A 26,177-nucleotide genomic window follows, 5' to 3' on the forward strand; every position below is an offset into this window, starting at 1 on the left:
CTCAATGTCACATCAACCACCAGAGCACAGGCACGTAAACCACAAACTTTGTCTGAAAATTGAAGCAGCAACGGATTTTTTTTTTGTTTGTTTCAAAGGATAGGTGTTAGTTTATTTAAAGAGAAGGATGTCGAAATATACAATATTGTTTCATTAAGATCAGTGTGGATTAAAACGTCAGGCCCACGGTTCCCTGTACAGGCTAGGACTGAACCAACAGAAAACTTAAATTTTCTGTAAAATTTATTAAGTACAGTTATTACAGGAGTCTTGTGAAGCAGAGAGCTGCCTGGGCAGCTTTGATTTTGGTTTCTTTTATTAGGATTAATTCCAAGTACGGATATAAACAGGTATCAGGACGAACAACTAAGTTTCCTATGACCTAAGGAACATTAATTCCCGGCTGGCAGGCACAGCCCGGCGTTAGGGGACGTGGGTGCCCTCTTGTGTCCTATTAGAACCTGAAATAGCTTTTAATTTGTTATCCCACCTGGCTCGGCCCAGACAGGAGCCGCCTCAATCACGTCAAGCCTTTGCATTTTAGCGTTTTAATTTCCATTAATAACGGACAGGGAGCAGGATTTGATCACCGCGGGTTCTATCGGGGGCCGAAGGGTTCAGCTCTAATTTCAGCTCTGTCGAAAACCCCCCCAGAAGTGACTGGGCTGTTTTCACGTCGAAGCAGAACGTTTCTCCGGGGGGATTTGTGGTTTTCCTGGCTGCTTTCGAGCTCTCTAAAGCGGAGGATTGGCCGCCCGCGCCTCGCTGCCCTCCTTGGTCACATACTTTGTTTTTCTGCCATTTATTTATCCAATTCTCTGCCACCCTCGTACCTGACTTCTCCACGCTTCAAACCATCCACACACCACCTGACTTCAAACACGTTTCTTGGGGAATCTTTAGAGCTGCTTTCTACAGGTGAGGAGCAAACCCTGCCGGTGACAACCTGCAGTGATACCCCGGCGTTCGCTTCAGCATCAGGCGTTTCTGACAGCCACGGGAGGAAAAAAAGGAGCCGTTTCTGCTGCCAGGAGCTCCCAGAGAGCTGCTGAGCCTCCCTCCAGCAGCCACGGCCGGGCGCTACTTGGATTTGCCAGCAGGGAGGATGGACACGGGATCTGTCTGCACTTCTGCATCCGACATCCTTTTGGAGCCCTGTGGGAACGAGGGGGACACCTTTAGAAACGTTTCCAAGCATTTCAGAATGGCCAGGTGTCTCAAGGCTTCTGCTGCCGGACATTTCCCACTGATCTCATCCCCCTGCTCCTCCTCGTTTGCCCTTTATTTAATATGCGCGGATTTCTGAGCGCCATCTGCATCACGAGAACCACGCAAAACTCCTGCCTGTGACTCTGCCTAAACGTGGGGGATAATTTTAATATAATTGTCTCACCTGGCATGGAAACCATGGTTTTCAGGGTCTGGGCTCACCTAGCAGAGCCAGGCTGCTGCACTTCTGTAGTATTGGAGTTTTGGCATAACTTTCCCTAAAATTTCCCTGCCCTGAACGCTTCAGTGCAACCCTGCTCAGAGCCCTTCAGGCATGATGAATGGTGTATTATAGCCAGCGCTGCTCTGCTCTGGGTTAAAGGAACATTAAATACTTTTATGCATGACAGGTATTCGACAATGTTGGAGTGATAAAGCTTTTTTTACACTGCAAACCTAATTCTGGGTTTGGAGCCGCTCCAAGACACTAATCCAGCTTAGGTGAAGGAAATGTATAGCTCTAACTACACCAACTGCATTTTTCACTAGCTGATAAAAACTTGGCTCCGGTTTAAGGTGCTTGACCTAATTTTGCTGGCCTTGAAGCTGCCAAAACTTCGGCAAAACGGAGCCACAAGCCGTGTTTGAGGTCACTGCTACCACTGTGGGGTGTCGGTGCTGTTCGTAACCCAAATCGTGCCTTGCTGAGCACAAAATGCAGCGTGACAAAGCCAAAGGTGGCTCTGTGCTTTCCCTAGGATAGGAACCGGGCAGGATGACGTGTGAATTGTCCTTTCCTGGAACCCTGAGTCACCACTTTAGGACCGTTCTGTGTTACACACGGAGAATGAAAGATCTCTCTCGACTTCCTCGTCCCCTCCAGGGAAGTAAAGACAGCGAGGTTTTTACACTGATTAGGCTCCACCTCACTGATCTTCTTCTAACGTTTCACCTTGGAGGATCTAAGGATGAAAAAGAGCGACTGAAAAACCCCATCTAAAACTGATTTTAACCTCGTGCAGCTCAGCTGGCTGCAGCGGTTTTGCTTCTGCTTCCCCTGATGTTGACTGCAGAGGATGCTCTAGAGCAGAATAAATATAAGAAATAAAATAAAAAGCTTTGGCCATTTACAGGTAGAAGCAAATCCATCATTTATCCATCAACCAACACTACGTGAGCTGCTCGTTCCAAATTTACCCAGAAAGCCCTAAAAACCTCCACATCAGGTAAAGGTTTCCCCCATCACAGGAGTGATGGGGTCAGCCAGCTCCAGCTCCTGTCTGAGCACGATGAAGTCGCTTCTAAACTGATCGCGGGAATAAAATGATCCAATTTGCCTTTCTTCCCATAAAAGGGTGGAGGGGGGAGACGGGAGAGGAGAGAATTCCCGTTTTGCCGCACTTGGCGCTCATCTAGCAGAGGTCACGTTATGTGCTCACTGCAGTCTCCTGCTGCACCCATTTTCAAGGTGGTGGCTGATTAAAGCAGGAAGATCAGGCTGGCTGATGATTCTCGTTGAACTGGAATTTCCAAGCCCGGTGTGACAGAAAGAACTTTGTTCTGCCTTTTTTTTTTTTTAAACGGAAAAGATTCCAACTCTGCCCTGGGATTCAGGAGCTCAGGTCCCAGCAGCTCAGGGCTTTGTGACAGTGATGGTTTGGGCAGAGCATTTAAAAGTGCACACACAGAAAAATCGAGGTGCTGGAGTATTTTTTTTCCCCCAGATTTTGCTCAGGAGAAGCCTGGGCCAGTGCAGCACACACTCTGATCAGAATAAATCTGAATACTTTCCACGTGCTGAGCACTCCCAGCTCCTGACAACTGGACTATGAGTTATTCCAGCTCAGGAAACAATGTTATTCATCTTTTCCCCCCCTTTCTTCTTCTTTCTAATCTAATCTTTGAATGACTCCCTAAATACATTTGCTACAGCTTACAAATTAATCTCTTTTACCACAGGAACAACCTTATCTGTGCTCAAACCCTGCAGCCAGGCAGTGATGCCGTATGCTTGCATCAACGGCTCCAGTTGTAGCCAAAATTTCAGCGTTTGTGGCCAAAATCCCAGCATTTTTAGCCCAGCTGGGAGCAGAGGCTGGAGCTGCAGTGTTCTAATCTGCATTCCTGCTCTGTGCCGTTCCCAGGGGAATCAGGGTCCAGCAGAGGGGGGTGTAGCAATCTATCTGTATAACGGGCTATTCCGATGCCCGAGCCAAACTGGTTGTGAGTAACGTTATCAAACTACTTGCAGTTTTGTTGTTAGAGCTCTCAGGAGTTCATCAAGGTTGCTGAGAAAACAACAGGATCAAAAAATAAGAAGAGAGAGCTTGAGAAAATGTCTGCAAAAAATGTAAACCCTGGATAGGGGAAGCACAAGGTGAGGATGGACATTGACCAGCTGGATGTCCTGAGGGTTGTGTGCCTGCCTCCTGAAGAAGCAGCCCGGCCAACCCAGAGGCGTGTGCCCCCCTGGACAGCAGGCCTAGAATCTGTATCTGCCATGCCACGCAAACAATAAACAGCTTCTGCTGGAACCGCATTGGTTCGGTTACTCAGTGGCCCATTTCCCCCTGCGGGGGGGTGTTAAAATACAAAACGGGGCTTGCCTGATTCGACCAGCTGGAAAACGACATTAAAAAAAAAAAAAAAAGGAAGAGAAATGAACGTACAAGGCCTTTAAAGAACCCTCCCAGGGACTGCCTCTTCTCTGTCTTCTTGTAGGAGGGTTCCTTGGTGTCCCCGCCGTTGTGGACGGAGTCGGGGTCGGCTGCCGGCGGCTCCCGGGGCTCCGGCTGCTCCCTGCCCTTCTGCCTGCCCGGCTCCACCGTGGCTTTCTTGTCCCTGGAGCCCTCTTTGCTCCTTTGGCCGCCGGGGTCGCTCTCAGATGGGGCAAGAGGCTTCTCCGTGGCGTTTAGAGTCTGCAGGGGTTTCAAACGGGGGTTAGTTGTAGCGGGGAATGGGGAGAGTTCAGAAGGAGAGACGTAAAAATTTTTTAAAAAACCCCACAAATGAAAGGGCACCTGGCAGGGAGGAATCCTGCTGCCCCAGCAGGTTTTCCTTTGCAGAGGTTGGGATGAGCTCCTGCAGTGTTGGCTCAGGGAAGGGCTCCCAGGGAGCTGCTGGAATTCCGTGAGCAAAGACTGCGAGGTGGGACCATCCCTGAGAGGAGCAACTTCACTGATGTGTCTGCTGGGGCTGCTCGAGGAACACACAGAGAGTCCCACTGAAATACCCCCAGTGTTTGCACCCCAAAAAGTGCAGGGAAGAGATCTGAGAGAAGACAAAAATCAAAAGGCCCCATAAAGCAAAGGATGAAAACAAATTCCCTGACATGAGCAACAAATCCCCTGAAATTCCCTGAAATGAGCAACACTCCACCCAAAATTTAACAATACAGGGTTTGGCTGCGGAAGGCCAGAACATCATAGAAAAATTCCATGTACAAGTGCAAAAGGAGAGACAGGAAATCTTCCAGAAAACCACAATCACCAAAGCACCTGTCTAGAGTAAAGGGGAAGGTTCTGGATCTCAGAGAAGTTCAGGATATATTTGAAGTTCACACAAGAAAAATCGTATCTGGCAACGAAAGGAGCAGACAATGAACTTGTCACTGTTTGGAAGGCAGTAAATGAGGGTGGGTTTTGCCAGGAAATCTGTTTGCAAATAGGATTTTCTTTTTTCTTATGGGGAAAAAACAAAAAAACCCAAAACCCAAACCATATGTCTTTATTTATTACCATCATTAAAACAGCACAAATTTACCATGTTGAAAAGCTGGAACTCACATCTGCCCTCGGGCCATGGCCCAAGCTTAATGCTGTGTATTTTTCCAGCTCTGGGAATTTTACCATTAGTACTGAAATATTTGGTGTTCTTCTGGAGGCCTGAGGGTTATGTGCTCACACGCCAGGCTTAGCTTTCATTCCAAACAAAAACATTTTTAGATCTCATGATTTCAGAGGAAACCCTGAAAGCAGAAACTCCAGAGAAACAGAATGCAAATATACCTCTTGGAGTCCAAAATAAAAAAATGTTCGAGCCTGTCTCATTTTGGGGAAACAAGAATGAGGGGGGGCAACAATCCTACTCCTTGCCTTTTCCACTCTATTCACCTCTTCTCGCTACCCGACCTTAAAAAAGTTCCATGTTTAAATCACAGAGCCCATTTAATACATGCAGGCTTGACCAGGAGACTCAACTCTCACTAAATATGAGTTTTTGGAATGATTTCTTTATCCAGAGACAGATATACGTGGGTAAATATTTCCTCACACCTGGATTTCTCTGATCTTAGACTTAAAAATTCCAGTCAGCAGCCTGTCCTTGTGCAGGAGAAGGTGAAGGAGGGGATCAGTGGATTTATGGTTCATATTTATATTTTATATAAATATACATATAATAAATAAAATATATATTATAAATATATAATATACTACAGTATACGATATAATATATAATAAAAATACTATAATAATATATGTACTAATATATATACTGATATATAAATTAATATATAATACTATATAATATATATAATATATTATATATATAAATATATACTAATATACTGTATATATTATATATAATATGATATATATAATATATATTATATAATTAGAATAATAATATACTATATAAATATATAATATACTATAATAATATACAATGATATATAATATACGACCATATAGTATATATAATAATATATAATATAATAATATTATATCATACTAAATATGAAAATATATAAATATATTTTTATATGTAGTTCCTATTTTATATTTTTTATTTTAGTTTATGCAGTTGATAATAGAGTTTATAATACAGTTGATAACAGAGCTCATGTTATATTTTCTAGTCCATCCAATGTAGTTTGTAATATAGTTACAGTCCATCAGTAGGGTCAGAGGAGGGCAGAGGCGTGGGCTGGGGCTGCACAGACACCTCCCACACCCCACCTGCGTCCTTGTCACCTCACCTGGGAAATGCCACTTTGCAGTGCCCAGGGGATGCAGGAGCTCTCCCAGCACAGGGATGGGCACCAAGGATTGACAAAAAAACCAAATTAACGTTGTCCCTGGGAGCTCTGAGCTGCAGAGTTCCCGAGACTTTTCTCCCCGTGATTTGCCTCAGCTCACCTTTGAAACGATCCTTTGGTGAAATTACAAACCACAGCTCTGGGGCTGAGCCCAGGCACGGCCGAGTTCAGAGGAGCCAGGAGAGCCTGGAAGCCTCAGAAACACCCGGTGGAATCTGTGGCTTTGCTCTGTGGGTGTAAAATTAGAGTTTTCCTCCCCACACGTGCCTGAGACAGTGCCACAGCCAAGGCAGAACGGTCCCGTGGCTGAGAGCAGGTGGGGCCTTTGATGTCAGTCAGACAAAACACTCCTTAAAAAAATATTCATAATACATTTTCCAGGCCAAAAAAAAAAAAAAAAAACCACCAAAAACCCAAACCCTATCAGATAATCCCTTGGAGGTGTTTCATATTAGCCTTGAAAGGCAGGAAATTGGCATGTTTGATATTGACGGGAGCAGCTCAGGAAATGCAGAGGGAGCTGAATGAAAAATGAAAGATGTTAATGCTCCCTGTTCCAAAGGGGAGCTGCTCCTGCTCTGCCTCCCTCAACATCAGCAGTGCCACTGAAATAAAAAAGGAAAAATGGACAGTGTTTTCCACGTTATCTCACAGGAGGCCTTGGCCCAAGGCTGATTTTTAAGCCCAGGATCTCTGCGGGTCTTGGTGCTGAAATTTCTGGAGGGGCAGGGATGGGAAGGGGAGAAGAATCCTAGAATTCCAGAGACACTATGGTATAAATGAAGGAAATCCTTTCAAGGAAATCTTTTCAAAGAAATCCCCAAAAAAGGAAGAAGTCAGCAGCAGATCCAGTTTTCCTTGGGCTCCTTCGTGGAATAAAACTGTTCTACTTTACACCAGGGCAAGGGAGAGAAGGAGGAAGAACAACAAACTGATTTACAAAAATGGAAGAAAGCTGGCTGCTCATTAAAACATTAAAATAAATTAGCTGGCTGCTCATTTCTTAATAAAATAAAATAAAATAAAATAAAATAAAATAAAATAGATCTGGGGCTGAAACTTTTGGTGTCTTACCCAGATCACAAAAGTCTTGTATGAAATAAGGATTAAGTGCCACAGGACAAGGCCCTTCTATATTTAGGATGTTTTTAGAGACATAATTCATAAAATTTAACCTTGGTGTCATCAGACACTGTGAAAAGAGGAAGAGGGAGATACAATTTTACAGCTATTTAAAAAAAAGGAAATTCTGAAATGTCAGTTTTGAATGCAACTTCAGTTTTCCTCTTAAAGGAAACTGTCTATAGACAGAACCTTGTTTTATGTCTCATTACAGAGAGTTAATTCTTCTGGATGTCTTCTCTTGCAGCAGATGAGGGTTTGGCTCTCAAATTAGCAGAATTTGTATTTCTGACGAAAATACGATTTTTCCTGAAGCATTTTGAAAGCCATGAAGAGTGGAACGCAAATATCACACCCAAAGGTTGGGTTTTATGAACACAGAACGAAAGAAATAAAACCAGAACAAGAAACAAGCATTTTCATGGCTTTTGTTACATTGCACTGAGCAGTTTTCATTCTCACTTCCATTTCTCTTCTGCAGAGTTTCCACCTAAATGATTCTTTCCTCAGAAGACAAGTAAATCAACAAAGTAAAAAGAATTCTGTGTGTATTTAGTTCCACTGCCTGAGCCAAGGCACTTGCAGAACATCAAAAAGCAGCAAGAGAGAGGAAGAAGGCTGAACATAAACCCACTAATTATTTTAAGAAAAGAAACACACCCGGAAAAAAGCTTTTTTTTCTTTAAAAAAAAAAAAAAAAAAGATGTTGACTCTTTAAAATATTAATATTATGACTAGCTAAAAGAAACAGAGAAGTTATGTGCAAACAGATGAAGCTCAATGAGTGCAGCACTTTTCTCTCAATGACTTTTACATTTCAAGGGGCTGAGCTGGGTGGGAGGAGGCGACAAGAACCCCACACCAGAGGGTGAAAAAGTCCAGGCCAAAAATAAAAAAAATCCACTTACGTGGGGTCTGGGGCTGGGCCCATCTCCCTCTTCTGAGCTGGGGGTGCCTCCATCACCCTTGACTGACTAAAATAGCAAAGGGTCCTGTTTGAGGCATTGAGCCAGGATGGAAACCCACAGGAATGGATGTCTGAAGGCACCTTGGAAATATCCCCGTCCCCAGGGTGGATTTTGTTGTGGTTCTGTGGGATTGTCTCTTGCCAGGCAGGTTTCCCATTCTAGGGATCATTTCAGGCACTGAAAATCCCACTGTTGCAGCCCTGCTGCTGGAATATTCTAGGGAAGAGCTTTCCCTTGCTTTTCAGAGCCAAATCTGTCCTACAACACCTAGTGGGACTTGCTCTCTATTTATCCACCCAACTAAGTGCCTGTGCTGTGAATAATTAAAGCCCACTCAGCTCTAGAGAGATGTTTTTATATTTTTGTCATCAGCATCCATTTCATTCCTGATCTTTGCTTTCCAGTTTGTTCCTGCAGTCCTTAAACCTCTAAATAATAATTCTCCTTGATTCCCACTCTTCCCAGCCAGGACAATCCAAGCAGAGCCCGAGGCTGCAGCACTGGAAGGTCACTCAGAGCAAACCTTGACTCTGAAATATCTTTTAAAGGTAAAATCTCCTGTTTCCATCTAGATTTAAAAATGAGAACCCCCAGTTTGACCAAACTGAGTAAACAGCACAAGCTTTGTGGGAATTAGGTTAAGCTTAAATTACAATTAGCGCTACAAAAAAAAAAAAAAAAAAAAAAAAAAAAAAAACCCCAACAAGAATGAGGATTTGTGTTTAAATATGTGTTGGAGGGTTCACTGTGCTCTCCTGGGTGCCACGGGAGGCACAGAGCTCAGCAGCAAAGCGTGAAATAAAGCCCAGGATTTCAGAGTGCCCAAAATTCAAATGTCATCGTTCATTGCAGAAGTTCAATGAAAACAATGAAAGGATGTGACTTTCTGTTCTAAATTTATCTCAGGCGGAATTGTGGTTTGCTGCGACTCTGCATTTGTGAGGTGAGGCACAGCAGCTCCAGCCCGCTCCCACGGATGGGCTTACTGCAACTCCGAGCCTGATTTTCCTACCAAACCACAACAGTCACTACCTGGCAGCAGCAGGAGAGAAAAGGAAACCGCCCCATGACAATTCATGGCTTTTGTGGGGAAATTCCTGTCCCTGGGAGGTGCCGCTGCTGAGCCTGGCACGGGTTTGTGCCCGTGGAGCTTTATCTGTGCGGGAGGGGAGGAAGCACAGTGCGGTCTGTGCTGGAGACAAACCCGGTCCAGAGCGCATGAAGATGGGCTGTGATAAGATCTACTCTGCATTTGTGTTTTACAGGTCCTCAAATGCCTTTAGAGAGAACAAAATTCTGCTCTAACAGCCCTCAGTGTTACCTTTTCCCCTACAAACACCCCAAACTCAGATAAAAATAACCCTGCATTAGCCAATCTCTCTAATCCACCTCCTATTTTTTAATTATTGTTATTATTATTTTGAACCAAAAATGACAAAGACCTTGAGGTCTAGACAAAGCTCCCCCTTGCTGCCAGTGAGACGAGGATGAAACAATCCCAAGGATTTCTCTCCAGGGCACTGCTGACCTTTTATCCTTGCCTCTGGTCGCTCGGGCTGGCCGAGGCTTCCCAAAAAGTTCCCTGCAGCGAGCAGGGTGGGTTGGGATGTTTTTAAATGGAGGAGGGTGGGCACAGCCAAGACCCTGCCACGTTTTCCTGAATACTTGTGACAACATAAAACAGCGATTCTCGATTCTAAATGCTGTTTATTGCCTAAAAGTTGGATTATGTGGGGAAGCAGGGCAGCACAGGCGCTGCAGATGATTTGGGAACAATTTTCCTCTGGGAAGCAGGATTAGATTCTACTTTCTGCCTTTCCTTTTCCCCACCTGATGGACCTTCGCAGGAGTGACTGCCTCCTTTCCTTTCAGTTCACCTAACCCACATGAACTGCCAGAAAATACTTGTGCCGCTCAAAATACAACTCCCCGGGGCCAGCGCAGGGCAGGACACAGCGCAGGGAGCTCTGACAGGGCCGCGGCCAGCGGGAGAGGGATTTGGAGGCGGGTTTGGAGGTGGGTTCCTCCGGGAGCATCCCACCGGAGGTGGGTTTGTGAAGCGGAGCATCCTCGGTGCCGCGCCCCCTGGAGCTCCCTGGGTCGCCTGGGAGGGCAAAGGGCCACCGGAGCCCTCGGGACGTTCCGGGAGGAGCCGCGAGAGGGAGATGCAGGACGGGGAATGCGCGGGGGGGGGAGGCGGGGACAAGTCCCAGCCGCGCAGACCTGAGCACCACTCGTCCCTGAGCATCCCTGAGCACCCTCATCCCTGAGCACCCTCATCCTTGAGCATCCCTGAGAACCGCTCATCCCTGAGCATCCCTGAGCACCCTCATCCCTGAGCATCCTTGAGCATCCCTGAGCATCCCTGAGCATCCCTGAGCATCCCTGAGCACCCTCATCCCTGAGCATCCCTGAGCATCCCTGAGCATCCCTGAGCATCCCTGAGCACCCTCATCCCTGAGCATCCCTGAGCATCCCTGAGCATCCCTGAGCATCCCTGAGCATCCCTGAGCATCCCTGAGCACCCTCATCCCCGAGCATCCCTGAGCATCCCTGAGCATCCCTGAGCATCCCTGAGCACCCTCATCCCTGAGCATCCCTGAGCATCCCTGAGCATTCCTCATCCTTGAGCATCTCTGAGCATCCTCATCCCTGAGCATTCCTCATCCCTGCTCATCCCTGAGCATCCCTGTGAGCCCTGCTCATCCCTGAGCACCCCTGCGCCCTCCCAGACAAAGTGTTTCCCCAGCCTCTCCCCCCAGCCCTCTGAATTTCCAGAGGGAAGATCCGCTCTCACCAGCTTAAAGAACTTCCTGAGGTTTGCCTTGGGCGTTTTGCTCTCGGCCCCTCGCGGTTTGCCCTCGGCGCTCTCCGCGCTCCTGCTCTCCTCCCTGTCGGGAGCCACGGCCTCGGGAGCCACCTCTGCCTTCTCATTGCCCACAGCCTCTGCTTCCTCTGAGGAGTTCTGGGGTTGGGAAAGAAGGCGGGGAAGACATTCAGAACTCTATCCGTGAGGAGATGGTTGATTTTTTAAAATTTTACAATCAAACGGAGCATGAAAGCGTCCTCGGCTTCGCTGCGCTCTTCGTGTTGCTTCAGGAACTTGATTAATCCCGACTGAAAAGAAGTAATAAGTGTTAAAACCCCACCAGTTTATACAAATGAAAGAAATAACCTTTCTTGAGTTGCTGGTTCCCAGTCACAAGAGTCCAGCTTTGATTACAGTGTGAAAAGAATGAAAATGAAATTACACACAGCAATGCGTGTCCTGAGGAGACAAGGCTGAAGTAAATCCAGTAAATATGAGGAAAATCATACTCAGGAATTTGCACTCAAAAGCAGAATTAAGATCATTTAAAACACGCTATGGACACTATTAACTGCTGAAACCTGGCCTTGGACACTTCCAGAGATGGGACAGCCACAGCTTCTCTGGGAATCTGCGTCAGCACCTCACCCCCCTCACAGGGAAGAATTCCTCCCCAATATCCCATTTAACCTCCTCTGTGTCAGTTTGAAGCCATTCCCCCTGTCCTGTCTCTTGTTTATTCTTATTTATCACCACATTCTTTCATTTGGGCTCCGCCACTTTTCTCGTGAGCACTGATATTCTCTGTTCCCCTTGACAGCGGTTTTTCTGTGTGCTGTCGCCATCTCCCTTTCTGAGCAAATAAAACCCCAATTTATTTAGTCCTTCCTACAGAAGCCATCCAATACATTTACTCAGCATTCTATTACACCTTTTAGTGTCGTATTTTTGAGTTGCAGGCGACTCCACGTTCAGGAAAGGGACTCACCATGGACCCCTACAGCAGCAGGAGAGATTTTTACTTTGTTCCTGACTCCTCTTTTGTGGGAGAAACAACATTTTTGGGGGTGGGGAGAAGAATGATGAGGGAATAAATATTCCTTATCCCCTGCTGCCTGGGATGGCTGCTCCTGGGACCTCAGCACTCCCAGGGGGCAGGTTGGGATCACGCTGCTGCATCCCAAAGGAGTTTTGTCCCTGCACTGGAATTGGTGGCACAACCAACAAAAGCACCCTGGGACCAAATGCCAACCTCCAAAAAGTACTGTGCAGTTAAATGAGGGTCAGTCAGCTGTTCAGGATTGAGTTGTTTGAAGTATCGGGGATTTTTTTGCACATTTCTTCAGGAAATTCTTCCCCAGGACAAGGGGGAATGGCCTCACACTGGAAGAGGGGAAATGTAGGTTGGATAGACAGAGGAAATTCCTCCCTGTGAGGGTGCTGAGGGCCCGGCACAGTTTCCCAGAGAGGCTGTGGCTGTTCTGGATCCCTGGCAGTGTCCCTGGACAGGGCTTGGACACCCTGGGGCAGAGGGAGGTGTCCCTGCCATGGGACTGGATGGGCTTTGAGGTCCCTCCAACCCAAACCATCCTGGGATTCCATTTTCTGCTTCACCCAGGAATTAGCCCGTTTGCTGTGTGCACATCAGCAAAAAGAACACGATTTCCCTGCAGTTGCATGGCAAGAATTGCTTAAAATTCAAGTTTTTAAAGCAAACACATTTGCTTGTAAAGACAGATCCCAGAGCAGTGTGAATAACGCTGCCTTGATCACCTTCCACCCTGGCCTGGCCTGCTTTGATCGGATAAATGTGAAGCATCATGTTTCCCTGCCCTGATCAGATATCTACGAGGCCTCCAAAGCAGCTTTCCAACACAAATATTGGAAATTGCCCACTGTAATTCCCTATTAGCGTTCCTCCTGAAAAAAAAAAAAAAAGAAAAAAAGATTAAAAAAAAAAGAAGAAAAATGCTGGCACAGCAAATATTTGAGTAACAGTTCTGCAAATTCTCGTGAAGACTGATCAGGAAATGGGGCAAATACAAAGTGGCTCCCAGCTGAGAAGCTGAATAAGGAATTTTGCATTTTCCCTTTCCATATTTATTCATCTGCAGGCAGAGCAGCAGCCTTCACTGCCACGTGTTGACAGGCACTTCATTAGCTGCGCTTTGAAGTGAAAGCTCATCAGAAGATGGATATTTAAGAGACTGCCTGGAAAGAGAAACTGGAGCTGAATCCTGGAGCTACTGAGTGTTGTGGTTGCTGTTTGTGAGTTCAAAAGCAAAGCTGCTCCTGACTCTGAGCTCTCCACCTATTTGTGCTTGGATTCTCTGTCCTAGCAAAAGGACAGTGCATTAAGTGTGCCAGGAAAAGATCAATTCACTGCAGAACACCCCACAGAATCTTCAAACCAAGCTGAGTTTGAGGCCAACCTGATGTCTTTTGGCGGTTTTTTGTACATCTCTCCTCATTTTCTTTAGTTTCGAGCTGACTGGGTGTTTGGAAGCAACAAATTTCTGGGATTTCAGCTTGAGGAGAAGCCCAGAAAAGCAATTAGTCAACATCCAGTGACTCCGTAAAGCTTCATACAGCCCTTCCATGAAATGAAATGAAGAATGAATAAACTCCAGCTTATAAAACCCAGAAGGATTGTGGAAAAAACTGTGTTAGCCCTAAATTTGGTTAAAATCATTTAACCTGAGGAACAATGTGTCTTCCTAACTAACTGAGACCCCAAACTCAGAGTCACAGAACATTTTCTGCTGAGTAAGAACTGACCCACCTGATCCCAGCTTTCCAGACATTTAAAGCAAAGAAACGAAACAAGGTTTTAGAGCTTTATCTCTATTCATGATAAATCTTAGTAAATCTAATTTACCAAGAATCGCTGTGGCGTCTGGGGGATATTTAACAGAAGCGTTGAACTGAGAAAGAACAACATTCCTGATCCCATAAAAACCAAGAAAAATACCCCAGATAAATTCATGCCCCTGGTGCTTCACACTGCTGCCCGCAGTGGGTTTGGCCAGTTTGCCGCATTAACTCCAACCCCTGCAGGGATCGATTTCCCAGCTCCAGTACCTTTTTCCAGAAGAGTTTGCTCAGGGGCAGAGGAGTGGCCGGGCCCTTGTCCTTGGTGGCCTCCCGGGGGGGATCGCTGGTCACTCCCTGCGGAGGCGCCGCGGCCTCGGGCGCCTTCGGGTTCTGCTTGGACGGCGGCTCCTGGGAGGGAGGGACATTTGGGACATTTCTGTCTGCTTTGGCACAGCTCACAGCAGCCTGCTCGGGGCTCTGGGAATCAAAACAGGACAGGTGCGATAAAAACGAGTTTCGCTCTCTTAGAAAAATTTATAAGTTTAATAAAAATTAAAAATAGACGATTAGGAGACAGAAATGCAAAAGTTGCAGCTGGGGCGCCTCACTAGAAAACACTTTTCTTTTACTCACTGTGTTTTAAGGATTGCTGTTTTACATATTCAAGAGATATTAATGCATCCTTTTTGAGTTTTTATCTGTTTCAAGTATCCCCAACTATCTCATCTGATAGATTTATTTGTGGGTGGCTCCACTCTCTCTGGTAACACGGGTCTTATAAATTTTTCTCTTGAGGTTTTTTGGTTATTTTGATAAAAACCCCAGAAAGTTAGCAGTTTTAGTGCAGGGTTACGAGGTGACCACCCTTCTCCCACACCTTCTGGTTTGGTCAGTTTAGATGTTACAATGAAGAAAAAAAAAACCTTTTTACTATTTGCACAACGTCACAATCGGAAAACACCTTCTTCACTTTTCTAAACTCCGTTAATAAAACGTAATACAGTACAATGATACATACAGGATTCATCCTAATATTTTTTGCCAAAAGCCAACTTTATAATATGCGTTCATAACGACAGGGACGTTGTGGAGAACAAATCCAGCGTGCTCAGGCATCACCTGGGGCAGGTGAGCACCACCTCTCCCCACTCGGCTGCATCCCTGCCCTTCCATCCCTGCTTGAGCAGAGGAAGGAAAAGATCCAGCAAACGCAGAACACTGATAAAGAAATCCAAACGTTTATAGAGACTGAACACGCCAGCGAGAATTCCCCTTTTTTTCCTGCATTGCACAGCTAATCCAACCCCTCCTACTCACTTTGGTGTTGGTTGTCTGCTGGGTTTCTTTCGCAGCCTGCAGGGAAACAGAACACAAAGATGAGTCTGTCTGAGGCAACTGCAGCTCCACAGGCCACGAATTGTCTGTGGCACCAGTTATTTGGTTTTTTCCGTGAATGTGTGTGCAAGTCCTGGCTCCTGCAGCCATGGAAACTGATCCCTGGAAGAGAGGAGGGAATGCCAGGTCCCATCCTTGTACCTGCACCAGCCTGGTGCTGCATTCTTTGTGCTCGTAGCCCTCAACCTGTTCTTTAAAAATCTGTGTCTTTATATAGGTATTGCCATATTTGCATTCCCATTCAGCTCGGGCAAATCATTAGAGAGAATTTAAAGAGAATAAAGAGAATTTAAAGGCATTAAATTAACAGTTTTTTCTGTGCCTGCAGCTTGCAGTGCTCAGGGACACCAGGGCTGGGTGTTTCCCATGGGAATCCTACACCACCAACAGGGATGTGCTCCCGCCACCTTCCAGCTTGGATTTCTGGGATCCAAAACTCAGGGAGAACAGAAAATCCTGGAAACCCAGGAACAGCCCTGCCTTTGGAACTCGGAGCTGCAGCTCTGCACGTGCTGGAGGTTGGTTCCACCCATCCTCTCATATCTTTGGGCACGAGGGAGGTGGGATTTCTTTTTTTGTAAAAAAGCATTCGGTGATGGGGCTCCTGATTTCATCAGAATCCACAAACCCTGGAGGAGACCCAGTTAAATTCCTCCTCGGCCAGGGATGTCACCCTGCAAACCTCACCCCTCACCCAGCAGAGCTCACGATGAAGAATTACCTGAGCTGTAAAAAACCTCAAAAACCCCCAAAACATCCAGCCACAGCCTGAGGCCAGCTTCCAGCAGCCTGGCAAGTTCCAGCACTTTGGGAAGTTCTGGACAGAACAGGTGAGAGATTTTCAGGGCAGCTGAGATATTTTGCAGGAGCCAAAAATTTTTTTTTTTTGGTGGTCAGCTCTGACAAACAACATCCAGAACGGGAGGTGAGAACAAAGGTGAGGATGCCACAGGCTGGCTTCAGCACTTAGTGCTGGGAGTGAGGCATTCACCCTTCTCTTCCAAGGCAAAATTCCATAAATCAGCGCAGTTATACCTCAAAATTAGCATGGAATGAAGGGAAATATGCATGGATGGGAAAAGCATCACAAGCTGCTTCAGAGTTCGGATTTTTTAACACAAGAGGCTGAAAAACAACGTTTCTGTTAACTCAAAGCCAGTCTAAGCTGGATTTAGGCAGCAAAGTATATTTTGGACATGCAGGGAAAGCTCTGTCAGAGGAGACAGCCAAGTGTTTAAACACAAATATATCGATTAAAATGATCATTTCAAATAAAGGAAATGCTTATCTATTCATCCAATTCGTACAGCATGGAAAGCATTGCAAACTTAAAGATATAAACTATATTTTCAATTTTTTTTTGTTTTGTTTTTCTAGAAGTGGCAACTCCAGGGCCTGCCTGTCACATCCCTGCTCTGAGTTGAATTCCCACTTTTAATCAGCCTTAAAAGCAAATTATTTGGACGATTTTAATCCCTCCCCTTGATTCCTAATAGGTCACAAATGATATCTCAGCTCCTGCTTCTGTATTTTGGGTGTGGAAAGAAAACTGTGAAAATAAATGTAGAAATGAGAAAAAAACTATTTTAGAAGCCATATTTTATTAAAAAAAAAAAGATTTTACTGATGTAAAAACCTACTACTCTTGCATTCCTTCAAGATAAGTGCTGTCATTCCAGACAAAAAAATATTTAAACTTCCATTAAATATTCCAGGGAATTTTCTCACTGCAACCTATTGCAAGATTAATTGTTGGAACTGAATCTTTAAGAAATGCCAGGCAGGTTTGGTTTTTACCAGGAAGCCTCAACTCATTATGAACAAATAATTCATATTTTAATTTTATTAAGAAATGAAGCTGATATCTCACATTAAAGTTTTTGGCAAGAACTGCACACTTTAATTCATTTGGAGTATTATTCCTTCAGTAATATGCAGATGACTTTTTTTTTTTTTTTCCTCAGAAATGGGATAGTGGAAAGAACATTTTTGGTTTTAAAATGTATTAAAGAATGGCCTATGCCCCTGATTATAAAGCCCCCTACTCACCAGAAATTCCACGTGGGTGTCTGGAGGGAGAATTAAATATTAATTATGTTCCTCCCCCACTGGAGGGATCTCTGCTTCTGCATTCTCTGGGTTAAAAAGCTGCAGTTCTCTGCTTCCCTGCCATGATTATCTCCAGAGAGGGCAGAAATCCCCAAATATAGAGTTTGAAACCAAAAGTTTTTGGTGATTTCTGAGTTTTGATATAAAAGCTCACATCCTCTGAAACATCCATTGGCTTGACTGTGCATTTTGAGCACTTTAAAGTACCCATCAAACCCAAACTTTTTTTTTACTTCAAACTAAAGTGGGACTAAAATAAATTAATTTTCTTGCCTTGCAGGGAGAAATCCCTATTCCTGCAGGAAATTCCGTGTTCCAGATGCTGGATCAGATGCCCCAAAATGCCAGTTTTAGCCAGGTTCTGGTGCACATTAATGACAGAAAACCTGAACCGTGGCTGGGCTGAGCCCCCAAACCTCTCTGGTTTCAGGCTCTTTTCACCTCTGCACAATTCATTGTTTGTCAGCACCTCGGGTTTGATTCTGGGTTTTAGTGACCAGGGAGGGTTTAGTCCGTGTTAGTAACCGGGGCAGGAATTGTTACAGGAATTGTTGTGGGAATTGTTGTAGGAGTTATTGTAGGAATTGTTGTAGGAACTGTTCTAGGAACTGTTCTAGGAATAATTCCAGGAATTGTTATAGGAACTGTTGTAGGAACTGTTGTAGGAGCTGTTATAGGAATTACTCCAGGAGTTGCTGCAGAACCCGGAGCTCACAGAGGGCCCAATGAGAGGAATGCTGCAGCTCAGGATGCCTTCCATCCCCCTCGGCACAGAAATGCGTTTTTGGGGATTTCCAGAGCTCTGCACATCTGGCCAGATGTTGGGAAAGATCTCTCCTCTCTCTGCGCCAGCAGCCAGCTGTGATTTCTCAGGGTTCTGCTCCTCCTGGAGCTTCACACCGACCTTGTGCCTAAAGAGTTTGCTAAAGGTGCTGTGGCCCAGCTTGGGGCTCTCTGCCTTCTTTTTCTTGGCTCCTTTGGAGGGGGATTCTGCCGCTGCCTTCGGGCCAGGCTGCCCCCCCGGGCCCTTCTCCACCTTGTGCACAACAGCGGGGGCAGGTGAGTGTTTATTGCAGGTGTTTATTTGCTTCAAAGACATTATTCCATCACTCACACACGTGGGGTTAAAGGAGAATATTCCCTCTTAGCCCTGGAGCAGTCGTGTTGTTTTGTTTTTTTCCTGAGTGATTTCTCAGCTCTCCTCAGAGTTTCTTTCACGTGAGCAGCAAAATAAAAGCCAAGGCAATCCACCTGATTCCAAATTAAACCGGAACCTTCCTTCTAAAATATCCACTAAACTGAAACCAAAATCCCACCCTATCTGTCTTTTTGAGCCATGAAGAAACAATTTAGGATTTATAATTTTAAACCAGGCAAATTTAGAAATCTTTGGAGGAACCTTCAGTCTTTTTATTGCAGCATAATAGGGACTTGAAAACGTTTTATATAATGCATTATTTAGGAAAAGGGCAGTGTGAATATTCATGATATACACTGCCTGAAATATTTCAAGCTTGCATTAATGTCCTTGAAATTAATTAATTAATCGTCCGAGGTCTCAGGCTTTAAAGCAGGAAGATGCCTTTGACTACCTGGCACGGAGGAGGATGAAGGATTATCCCTTACTAATTCTTACAGCAAAATTGACCCTTTTCCCTGCAAAATTCTCACAATTCCCCAACACAGAGTGACACGGGACCAGCTCAGGGTCTGCCACAGGAGGGTCAGGGCAGTGATTTGGGGCAGACCTTGTGCAAAGAACCTCCTGGTTTGTAGGAAGTGCCCGAGGAGGTTTGTGTGGGCCTGATATCTCTGGACCTGAGAGATTTCAGCCTGCTGGCAGCTGCTAACGTTTTCCCCAGGAAAAATTCCTCAAGGAAGCTTCTTCTCAAAACAACCTTGGCAGACAACTCTCCTTTCTCCAAACCATCTTTCTCCAGGTGGTGTTTTGCTGTTTCTCTGGTTTAACCCATGGGATCAGAGAGGTGTCGTTCCTGTTCACCAACCATGTTCAGTCTGTGTGGGAACACCTTATAAAAGGCAGTAAGAATTACACAATAAAAGCCTTTTTTTTCTGTGCTCTTTGCCTGCTGAAATATTTGGAGTCTCTCATCTTTATTCCGTGTCCTACAACGACCCGTGTGACCGGGCTGGGACAGAAGAAGGGACAAAGGGACAGGCAGGAGGGTGTGCCTGGCTGCCGGCAGCACACGTGGCCCAGCAGCTGATTAGGGCTGGAGCCAGCGCTGATAAGAGCCTGATCCTACAAAAACAGAAGGTTCTTCCCCTGCAGAGGGTGCTGGGGAACTCCCCAGAGATTGTCCCCTGCTCCAAACCTTCCAGAACTCCAGGAGCTGTACACCACAACGACACAAAGACTTCAGAAGGCTGAAAAGGCGACTCATTCTCGGGAAGCATTTCCCTTTTTATACCATTTTACACAGACCAATTCCACCGGTGACACAAAGACAAAGCTCTTCAATCACATTGGTCAGACCAGAGGGACATCGAGTCCCTCCTAGAGAAAGGATGTAAGCATTCTTGCTGTTACCAAAACATGTCTCTTGCTTACAAAAAATTCCCTGGGAATGGAATTTCAGAAACCAAAAGACGTCAGGCACAAACAACGGCTACACAGGAGCGCTGGGACAACGCTCTCATTGGGATTGTCGGGGGTCTGTGCAGGGCCAGGGGTTGGAGGTTCCTTTGGATCCCTTCCAGCTCCAGGATATTCCATGACTTGAAGGCACAACAGCCACCCAACAGTCCCACAGCACTCGGGAAAACTTAACTTAGCAAAGCTTAAACACACAAGTTTGCAGCCCTGGTTCCGTGCCTGAGGCGTTTTGGTTTCCTGAAATTCTTTTCCCAAGGAATATTCTGCAAACAAGAGAAATGTTTTTGTAGCTGTAACTTTGTTTTTCATTCCTTTTCCTAGGAGGGAATTCTTGATGTCCCTCTGCTCTGACCAATGTGAGTGAAGAGCTTTGTCTTTGTGTCACCAATCAGATTGGTCTTTGTAAAACAGTATAAAAGGGAGACACATCCCAAAAATAAAAGAGTCATTTCAGCCTTCTGAAACTCAGAGTCTGTGTCATTGTGATGTCAAACAGCGTCACAAGTTGGGTTTTTTTGAGAAAAAAAAAAAGACCATTATTTCCTATCAGCCAAAAAATCTGCAGCCTTTCTACCTGGGAGCTGATAAATCAACCTCCTAAACGTATTTCCCCTTTATGAAACGCCATATCAGATAAAGGAATTCCCAGTAAAGGAGAACTCCCAGTTAATCTCCTGGAAGGAGTTTGCACATCCTGCAAGTCACCTGGATTTGTTTGCCCAGCCAGGTGTGCCAGCAAAGCAAACCCACCCCGAATATTGGAGCCCAAATTACAGCAGCAGCAGCAGTCACCTGGCACAGCGACAGGTGACAGAGTCAGGGGTGGAAATGGGGTTGTTTCCATCCAAACCAAATTGTTTCCATCCAAATTGGATTGTTTCCATCCAAACCAAATTGTTTCCATCCAAATTGGATTGTTTCCATCCAAACCGGATTGTTCACCACCTCTGGGAAGAGCTTCAAGTCTCCCAGAGCCAGGGTGATTTAATAACTCCATTTTCTGCATAGCTTGGAAGATCTTCGCTCTATTTGATGATTTTATTCAGTATTACTGAGAGTAATTTTCAGGCTTATTCAGAATTAAATCCCCCGTGTACTCACCGAGCTTGCTGCAAAGACTGATCATTGAATAAGATAAAAGAATGAAAAAATAGGAGAAAACCCAAAAATGTTGTGATTTTGGCTAATATCTGCATGGAAAAACCACTTCCACTTTTAGGGTTTTATTCCTTGTTTCTTAATAAACTTTTTTCAAGGCACAAGGAAAACTGTTGTATGAGCAAACGGAAATTTTTGTGGACTCAAAGTTCTCACTGAAATTTTAGATCAAGGACAAGTCAGAGAAATAACCAAAAGTGTCACCAATCATCACCAAGCTTGCAGAAAACACAACAGATTTTGATCGTAACAGATGATATTGAGAACTGCACTGTTGAGTCTCCTTCTTTTCGATTTATCCAGGGGAAAAAGATTAGAAATTACTTTAAATGATGATATCAGCTGGGGAAAAAACCCAACAAAATGAAGAGGAAATCCCTGAAAAACACCGAATGACCAGTGAACGAGGCACTGCCTACCTTGTCTTCAGAATCACTTTTGGCTTCAGCTTTGCCTGGCGAGACCTTAAAAGAATTTGAGAAAAAAGCAGTCACTCAACCCAGCCTTTTAAAGGATCAAAAAGATAGATTCGAAATCAGCAGGTTTTTTTTTTCTTTGCACAAAGGGAAAACACAAGCATTGCTTCCCCCAAACGGAAAATTTATAATACAAGTATTCCCTGAGAACAACGTAACGGCTAAAATGAAAAATGCCTGGATCGAATATTTACTGTTCCAGCTTCTGATCAATTAATAAAAACGAACTTTTAGAGGTGCTGCAAAAGGAATATCAAGCAGAAAGTCTTTGGGAGAGTTAAAGATCTGTGAGTATCCGTGCAGAAGTGGAGTCTGCAGAGCAGGCGGTGCTCACTTGAGCATTTCACAACCCCTCACTCATCCCTCCAGTGCCCAGCACAGAGAACATTCCACATTTATTTAGACATTTCCACCTTATTTATCCAATTTTTTCAATCCCTCGGGTGGATTTTTGGAAGCAACTGAACCACAAGGAGATGGAAAGGCAAGGCAGAACTTACCAGTGTTCTGAGGAAGCTCATGACTGAGCCCTGTCCTGCAGCAGCTGCCTGGGGACTGTCCTGCTGTGCCTGTGCCCTGCCAGGTGCTGCAGCAGCAGCTGGGACCTGTTCACCTGCAGAGTCCTGCCCAGGCTCCTGCTGGCTGCACTCATCTATCTCCTAAAAAAAAAAACAACAATAAAAGGGGGTTTATTTTTGCTGGCTGCCAGCTTGCCCGATTGCTGGCGGAATGCGAAAGTGACTTTTGTGACTCGCTCGGGAGTCACAGCAGCAATTCCAACCATTCCTGCCCAGCCCACGGGCTCGGAACAATCCAGCATTTATCCCCCTCCTTGCCCTCGTTCCTCACACATTCAGCACTTGCTGCTGCTGGGGGAACGTTGTTCTCAGCCACAACAAGCACAGGGCGAGTCCCAAACTCCACTTTTCTCTTTTCAAGGCTGAGCTTGTGGAAAAATGGGAGCAAATGTTGAGATTTTGGGCTCTGCCAGCCCCGTGTCGGAGTGCACCCCACAGGAGTGGCTTCTGATTCTCTTTTCTGCCACGCCAGGAGTCATTTTTATCAAAATAAAAGCAATGAAATCTATCTATATCTATTTTACACAATTGCGACTTGCATTAAAAGAAGGAAAAAGGCAACAAATCCAAGTAATTCCCCTTAGCCAGATGGAGCTGCCTCTTCTCTTCATGGAATTACAGTTCCCAGAGCCCCTAAAGGTTTTGCAGTGCTCAAGCACTCACAGGTGGGTAATATTAAGATACTTGTTTTCTGTTTAGACACCCAGACAAGGGTCTGGTACAACAAAACCACTTTTTGAACCAGTTTTGGAGAGTTTGGCACCTCTCACACTGAATTTACTTTCCATTTTGGCCACCTTTGCCTCGAGCCTGCACAGGAAAACTCAACACAAGTGTTGTGCAGCAGCGAGTGACACCAAAGAGGGCCCGAATGACATCAAAGGGTTTTTCCCTAACGAGCCCATTAGAGCTCAGTGCTTCTTTGAGTGGGAAAAATCAGAGTAAAAGCGTTCTAAAGAGCCTTTCCCTGTGCTGGGTGATTAAAATAGCACGATAATTTTATAATATGGATTTCTTTATGCCACCAGTGGAAGGAATAGACTCCAAATGCTCTAAAACTTCAGAGGGATGAGGAGAGCTGGCTGTGGGGTGGGCAGTGCCAACAGAGCCCAGGGAGTTAATGTGTCCATCGAAATGCCAGAAGGGACTTCAGTGCAATTCCCCACCCACCGAGTTCTCCAAGCTGGCCCAGGAAGCAGCAGGGCAGTGCCGGAGCGCTCAGCGGGCCGCTGGCGGCTCTCACCCAGCACTGGGTGCTGCTGCCAGCCCCAGAGCGGCCCCAGGAACAATCTGTCCCGTGTGGGACACGCGTGGCCACGCCGGCCCGGGGGGACACCCACAGAGCTCTGGGGCCATGGGAAAGGCTGGCTCTGCTCCAGCTGTTAGAGGGACATCTGAGAGGAGGAGGACGAGGAGGAGGAGGAGGAGGTGGTGGCTGATGTGCTGCTAAACAAAACCAGCTTCACAGCCCCAGTGCTTGGTGCCATCCAACTCTTTAGTGCTGGATGCAATCAAGAAAAATAAACAGATTAATTTTTTTTTTTTTTTATTTTTTTTTTTTTTTTTTAATTCTAGGCAATCCCAAGCGCTGGCTTTGGGATGCATTTCAGGAGACAGCTGCACAAAGGCTCTTTCCAGCACCTCTGGCTGATCCAGGACATCTCCCTGACAAAGAGGAGAAAGCCCCTGCAGATCCTAAGAGCTGGGGCTATCCCCAAATCCCTGAACTCCAACTCCAGAGCTCAGGCGTGCCCCATTTGATGTGCCCTTTTCAATGTACACTCTAACTCTCTGTGCTCTGTTGGCACTGCCCACCCCACACCCAGCTCTCCTGATCCCTCTGAAGTTTTAAAGCATTTAAAGTCAATTCCTTCCACTGGTGACATAAAGAAATCCATATTAAACAGTTGTGGTGGTATTTTAATCACCCAGCACAGGGAAAGGTTCTTTAGAACGCTTTTATTCTGATTTTTTCCCCACTAAAAATGACCGTGCCCTGCTGGAGGATCCCTCTCCGTGATTCCCTTGGCCACAGAGAATCCCTCAAATGTGACCTGGGAGAGGTGGCTCTGATCCATCCGGTGCTCCCAGGGGAATATTCCTGCAGGAAGAGCCCTGAAAATCGGGCACAGAGAACGCACAGCCCCACAGGATCACCACAAAAGCCTCTGTGGCTGCTCCCCGCCCAAAGCCCCGGGGGGAAATAATGAAAGAAAACCCCCGGAAAAACACAAGATCAGTATTAGGAGTTAATAGATGCCATGTAAATGTTCAATTCATGCCTTTGAGAAGCTAAATTTGGGGGTAATAAACACCTTAAATATATACTGTAGTTTCAGTTCAGTCATCAGGGGGGAAAAAAAAAAATAAAACAACCCCAAACATATCAAAAGAATGTATTCCTGCCAGCACTTTTGTTTGCATGAATCATGGCTCAGTGAAACATTTCAGGCATATAATTTATCTTTTCTTTGGCTCACATAGTAAATGCTTCATGAATTCATGAATTCTGCCCTTGTTTTAATTATGCTGCGCTCTGAATGTAGTTTTGTAGACCACAAAAATAAAGAGTGGCTCGGCAAACACAGAATGTTTGTGCAGCTCTTAAGCTACAACTGTGGAGCCTCTCTCTTACTCACCAGCAACGCTGTTTGTTTTGTCTTGGCACCCAGTGCAGGGAAACTTTGCTTTTAGCATTTGCAGATACTACAAGCCATAATCCACAAAGAGATTAAAAAAAGAAAAAAGAGACACAGAGAGAGAGAGAGAGAAGAAAAAGGAGCTGTTGGCAGCGATATCTTGATTTTTAGTATGATTATTTGGTAACAGTTTGTAGTTACTGCAGTAACAGTAATTAAATTAGGCTTGGTCATTCTCCCATCCGAGGGGAGAATTGGAACTTCAGAGGGAACAGAAGGCGACTGTGCTGCAAGGCAGAGCCACAGCCTTTGTTTTAGGGATTGAGCTAAATTTGGCAACACGTCAGTGTTTAGCTGATGCATTTTCCCCAGAAAAGGTGCTTAACTCCTCTCTGCCCCCACCATATATTCCTTTCCGTGTCTTTACAGCCCAAAAATTCAAGCATAAGGTTAAAATTCCTCTCCCTGATCCAGATCTATCATTTATTTACAGTGAACCTCGATTTTGTGAGTCCTCAAAGACTGCCACGGTGCAGCTTTAAGCACACACCTAAGAGATGCAGAGGCATTCTTGATAACCAGAGCTGCCCTCAGGAATGCTCCTGGGTTCCAAAAAGCTCCGGGGATCCTGCAGACACCCCCAGACAGACCCAACACCACCCAGGGCTCAGCAGGGCCTGGGATTTCCAGGCTATTCCCAGCAGGGACCTCCAGGATGTGGATGGGCCCAAGGAGCAGAGCTGCAAATCAGTAGGAATTAAGAAGAAATCCAGGTGTTATGGATCTGATAAAGCTTGATCTGGGTTAGCAGTGCTGCCCTGTTTGAACTGGGAGAATGATTTCAGCTCCCTTCTGTCCCTGATGATGCTCATACAGCACTGCCTCACCTGAGCTCTCAACTGGACTGCTCGCAGCAAAGTTCAACTCTGAATTTTAGTTACAACTGCTCCAAACTGTTCTTTCCTTAGACTTTCACACCGTTCCTTCAACAGCCCCAGCTGTGACCTTCCCCACTCTGTAAATGAAAGCAGCGTCGCTGCAGTGACAGCAGAATAGAGAATTTGGTGGGGAAAGAGACAATTCCTGCAAGGCACGGGGGAGACTCGTTGTGTGTGCGACAGTCAAAAATATCCGCAGGAATCTGGGGTGTTGAAAAGCTGGGCTGAAAAATGAGACTGTTTTGGGTTTTTTCTTAAAAATGAACCCTCAGAAAATTATTACAACGGGTAAATGTACACAAGAAAT

At 45.5% G+C, this 26,177-nt stretch overlaps 1 protein-coding gene across 6 annotated transcripts in view; it reads right to left on the reverse strand.

Annotated features, from left to right (window-relative positions):
• Window positions 1–225: 225 nt before the first annotated feature.
• Window positions 226–26,177, reverse strand: part of BCAS1 (brain enriched myelin associated protein 1) — a 36,609-nt gene continuing 10,657 nt past the window's right edge. For 2 of the 6 annotated variants that reach the window (XM_066198585.1, XM_066198586.1), the window contains 9 exons: window positions 22,216–22,374; window positions 21,659–21,703; window positions 18,369–18,500; window positions 15,278–15,313; window positions 14,228–14,437; window positions 11,135–11,302; window positions 8,278–8,343; window positions 3,879–4,127; window positions 226–1,155 (listed from right to left, as the gene is read on the reverse strand). In XM_066198585.1, coding sequence (XP_066054682.1) covers window positions 1,081–1,155; window positions 3,879–4,127; window positions 8,278–8,343; window positions 11,135–11,302; window positions 14,228–14,437; window positions 15,278–15,313; window positions 18,369–18,500; window positions 21,659–21,703; window positions 22,216–22,374 — 1,140 coding nt within the window. In that variant the 3' untranslated portion in view covers window positions 226–1,080. The remainder of the gene's footprint in view (window positions 1,156–3,878; window positions 4,128–8,277; window positions 8,344–11,134; window positions 11,303–14,227; window positions 14,438–15,277; window positions 15,314–18,368; window positions 18,501–21,658; window positions 21,704–22,215; window positions 22,375–26,177) is intronic. The other 4 variants (XM_066198588.1, XM_066198590.1, XM_066198589.1 and 1 more) reach the window with 4 other exon arrangements.

Source organism: Chamaea fasciata, unplaced genomic scaffold (genome assembly GCF_029207755.1).
Source record: "Chamaea fasciata isolate MVZ Bird 193981 ecotype frontalis unplaced genomic scaffold, bChaFas1.0.hap1 SCAF_17, whole genome shotgun sequence".
Taxonomy (NCBI): Eukaryota; Metazoa; Chordata; class Aves; order Passeriformes; family Sylviidae; genus Chamaea; species Chamaea fasciata.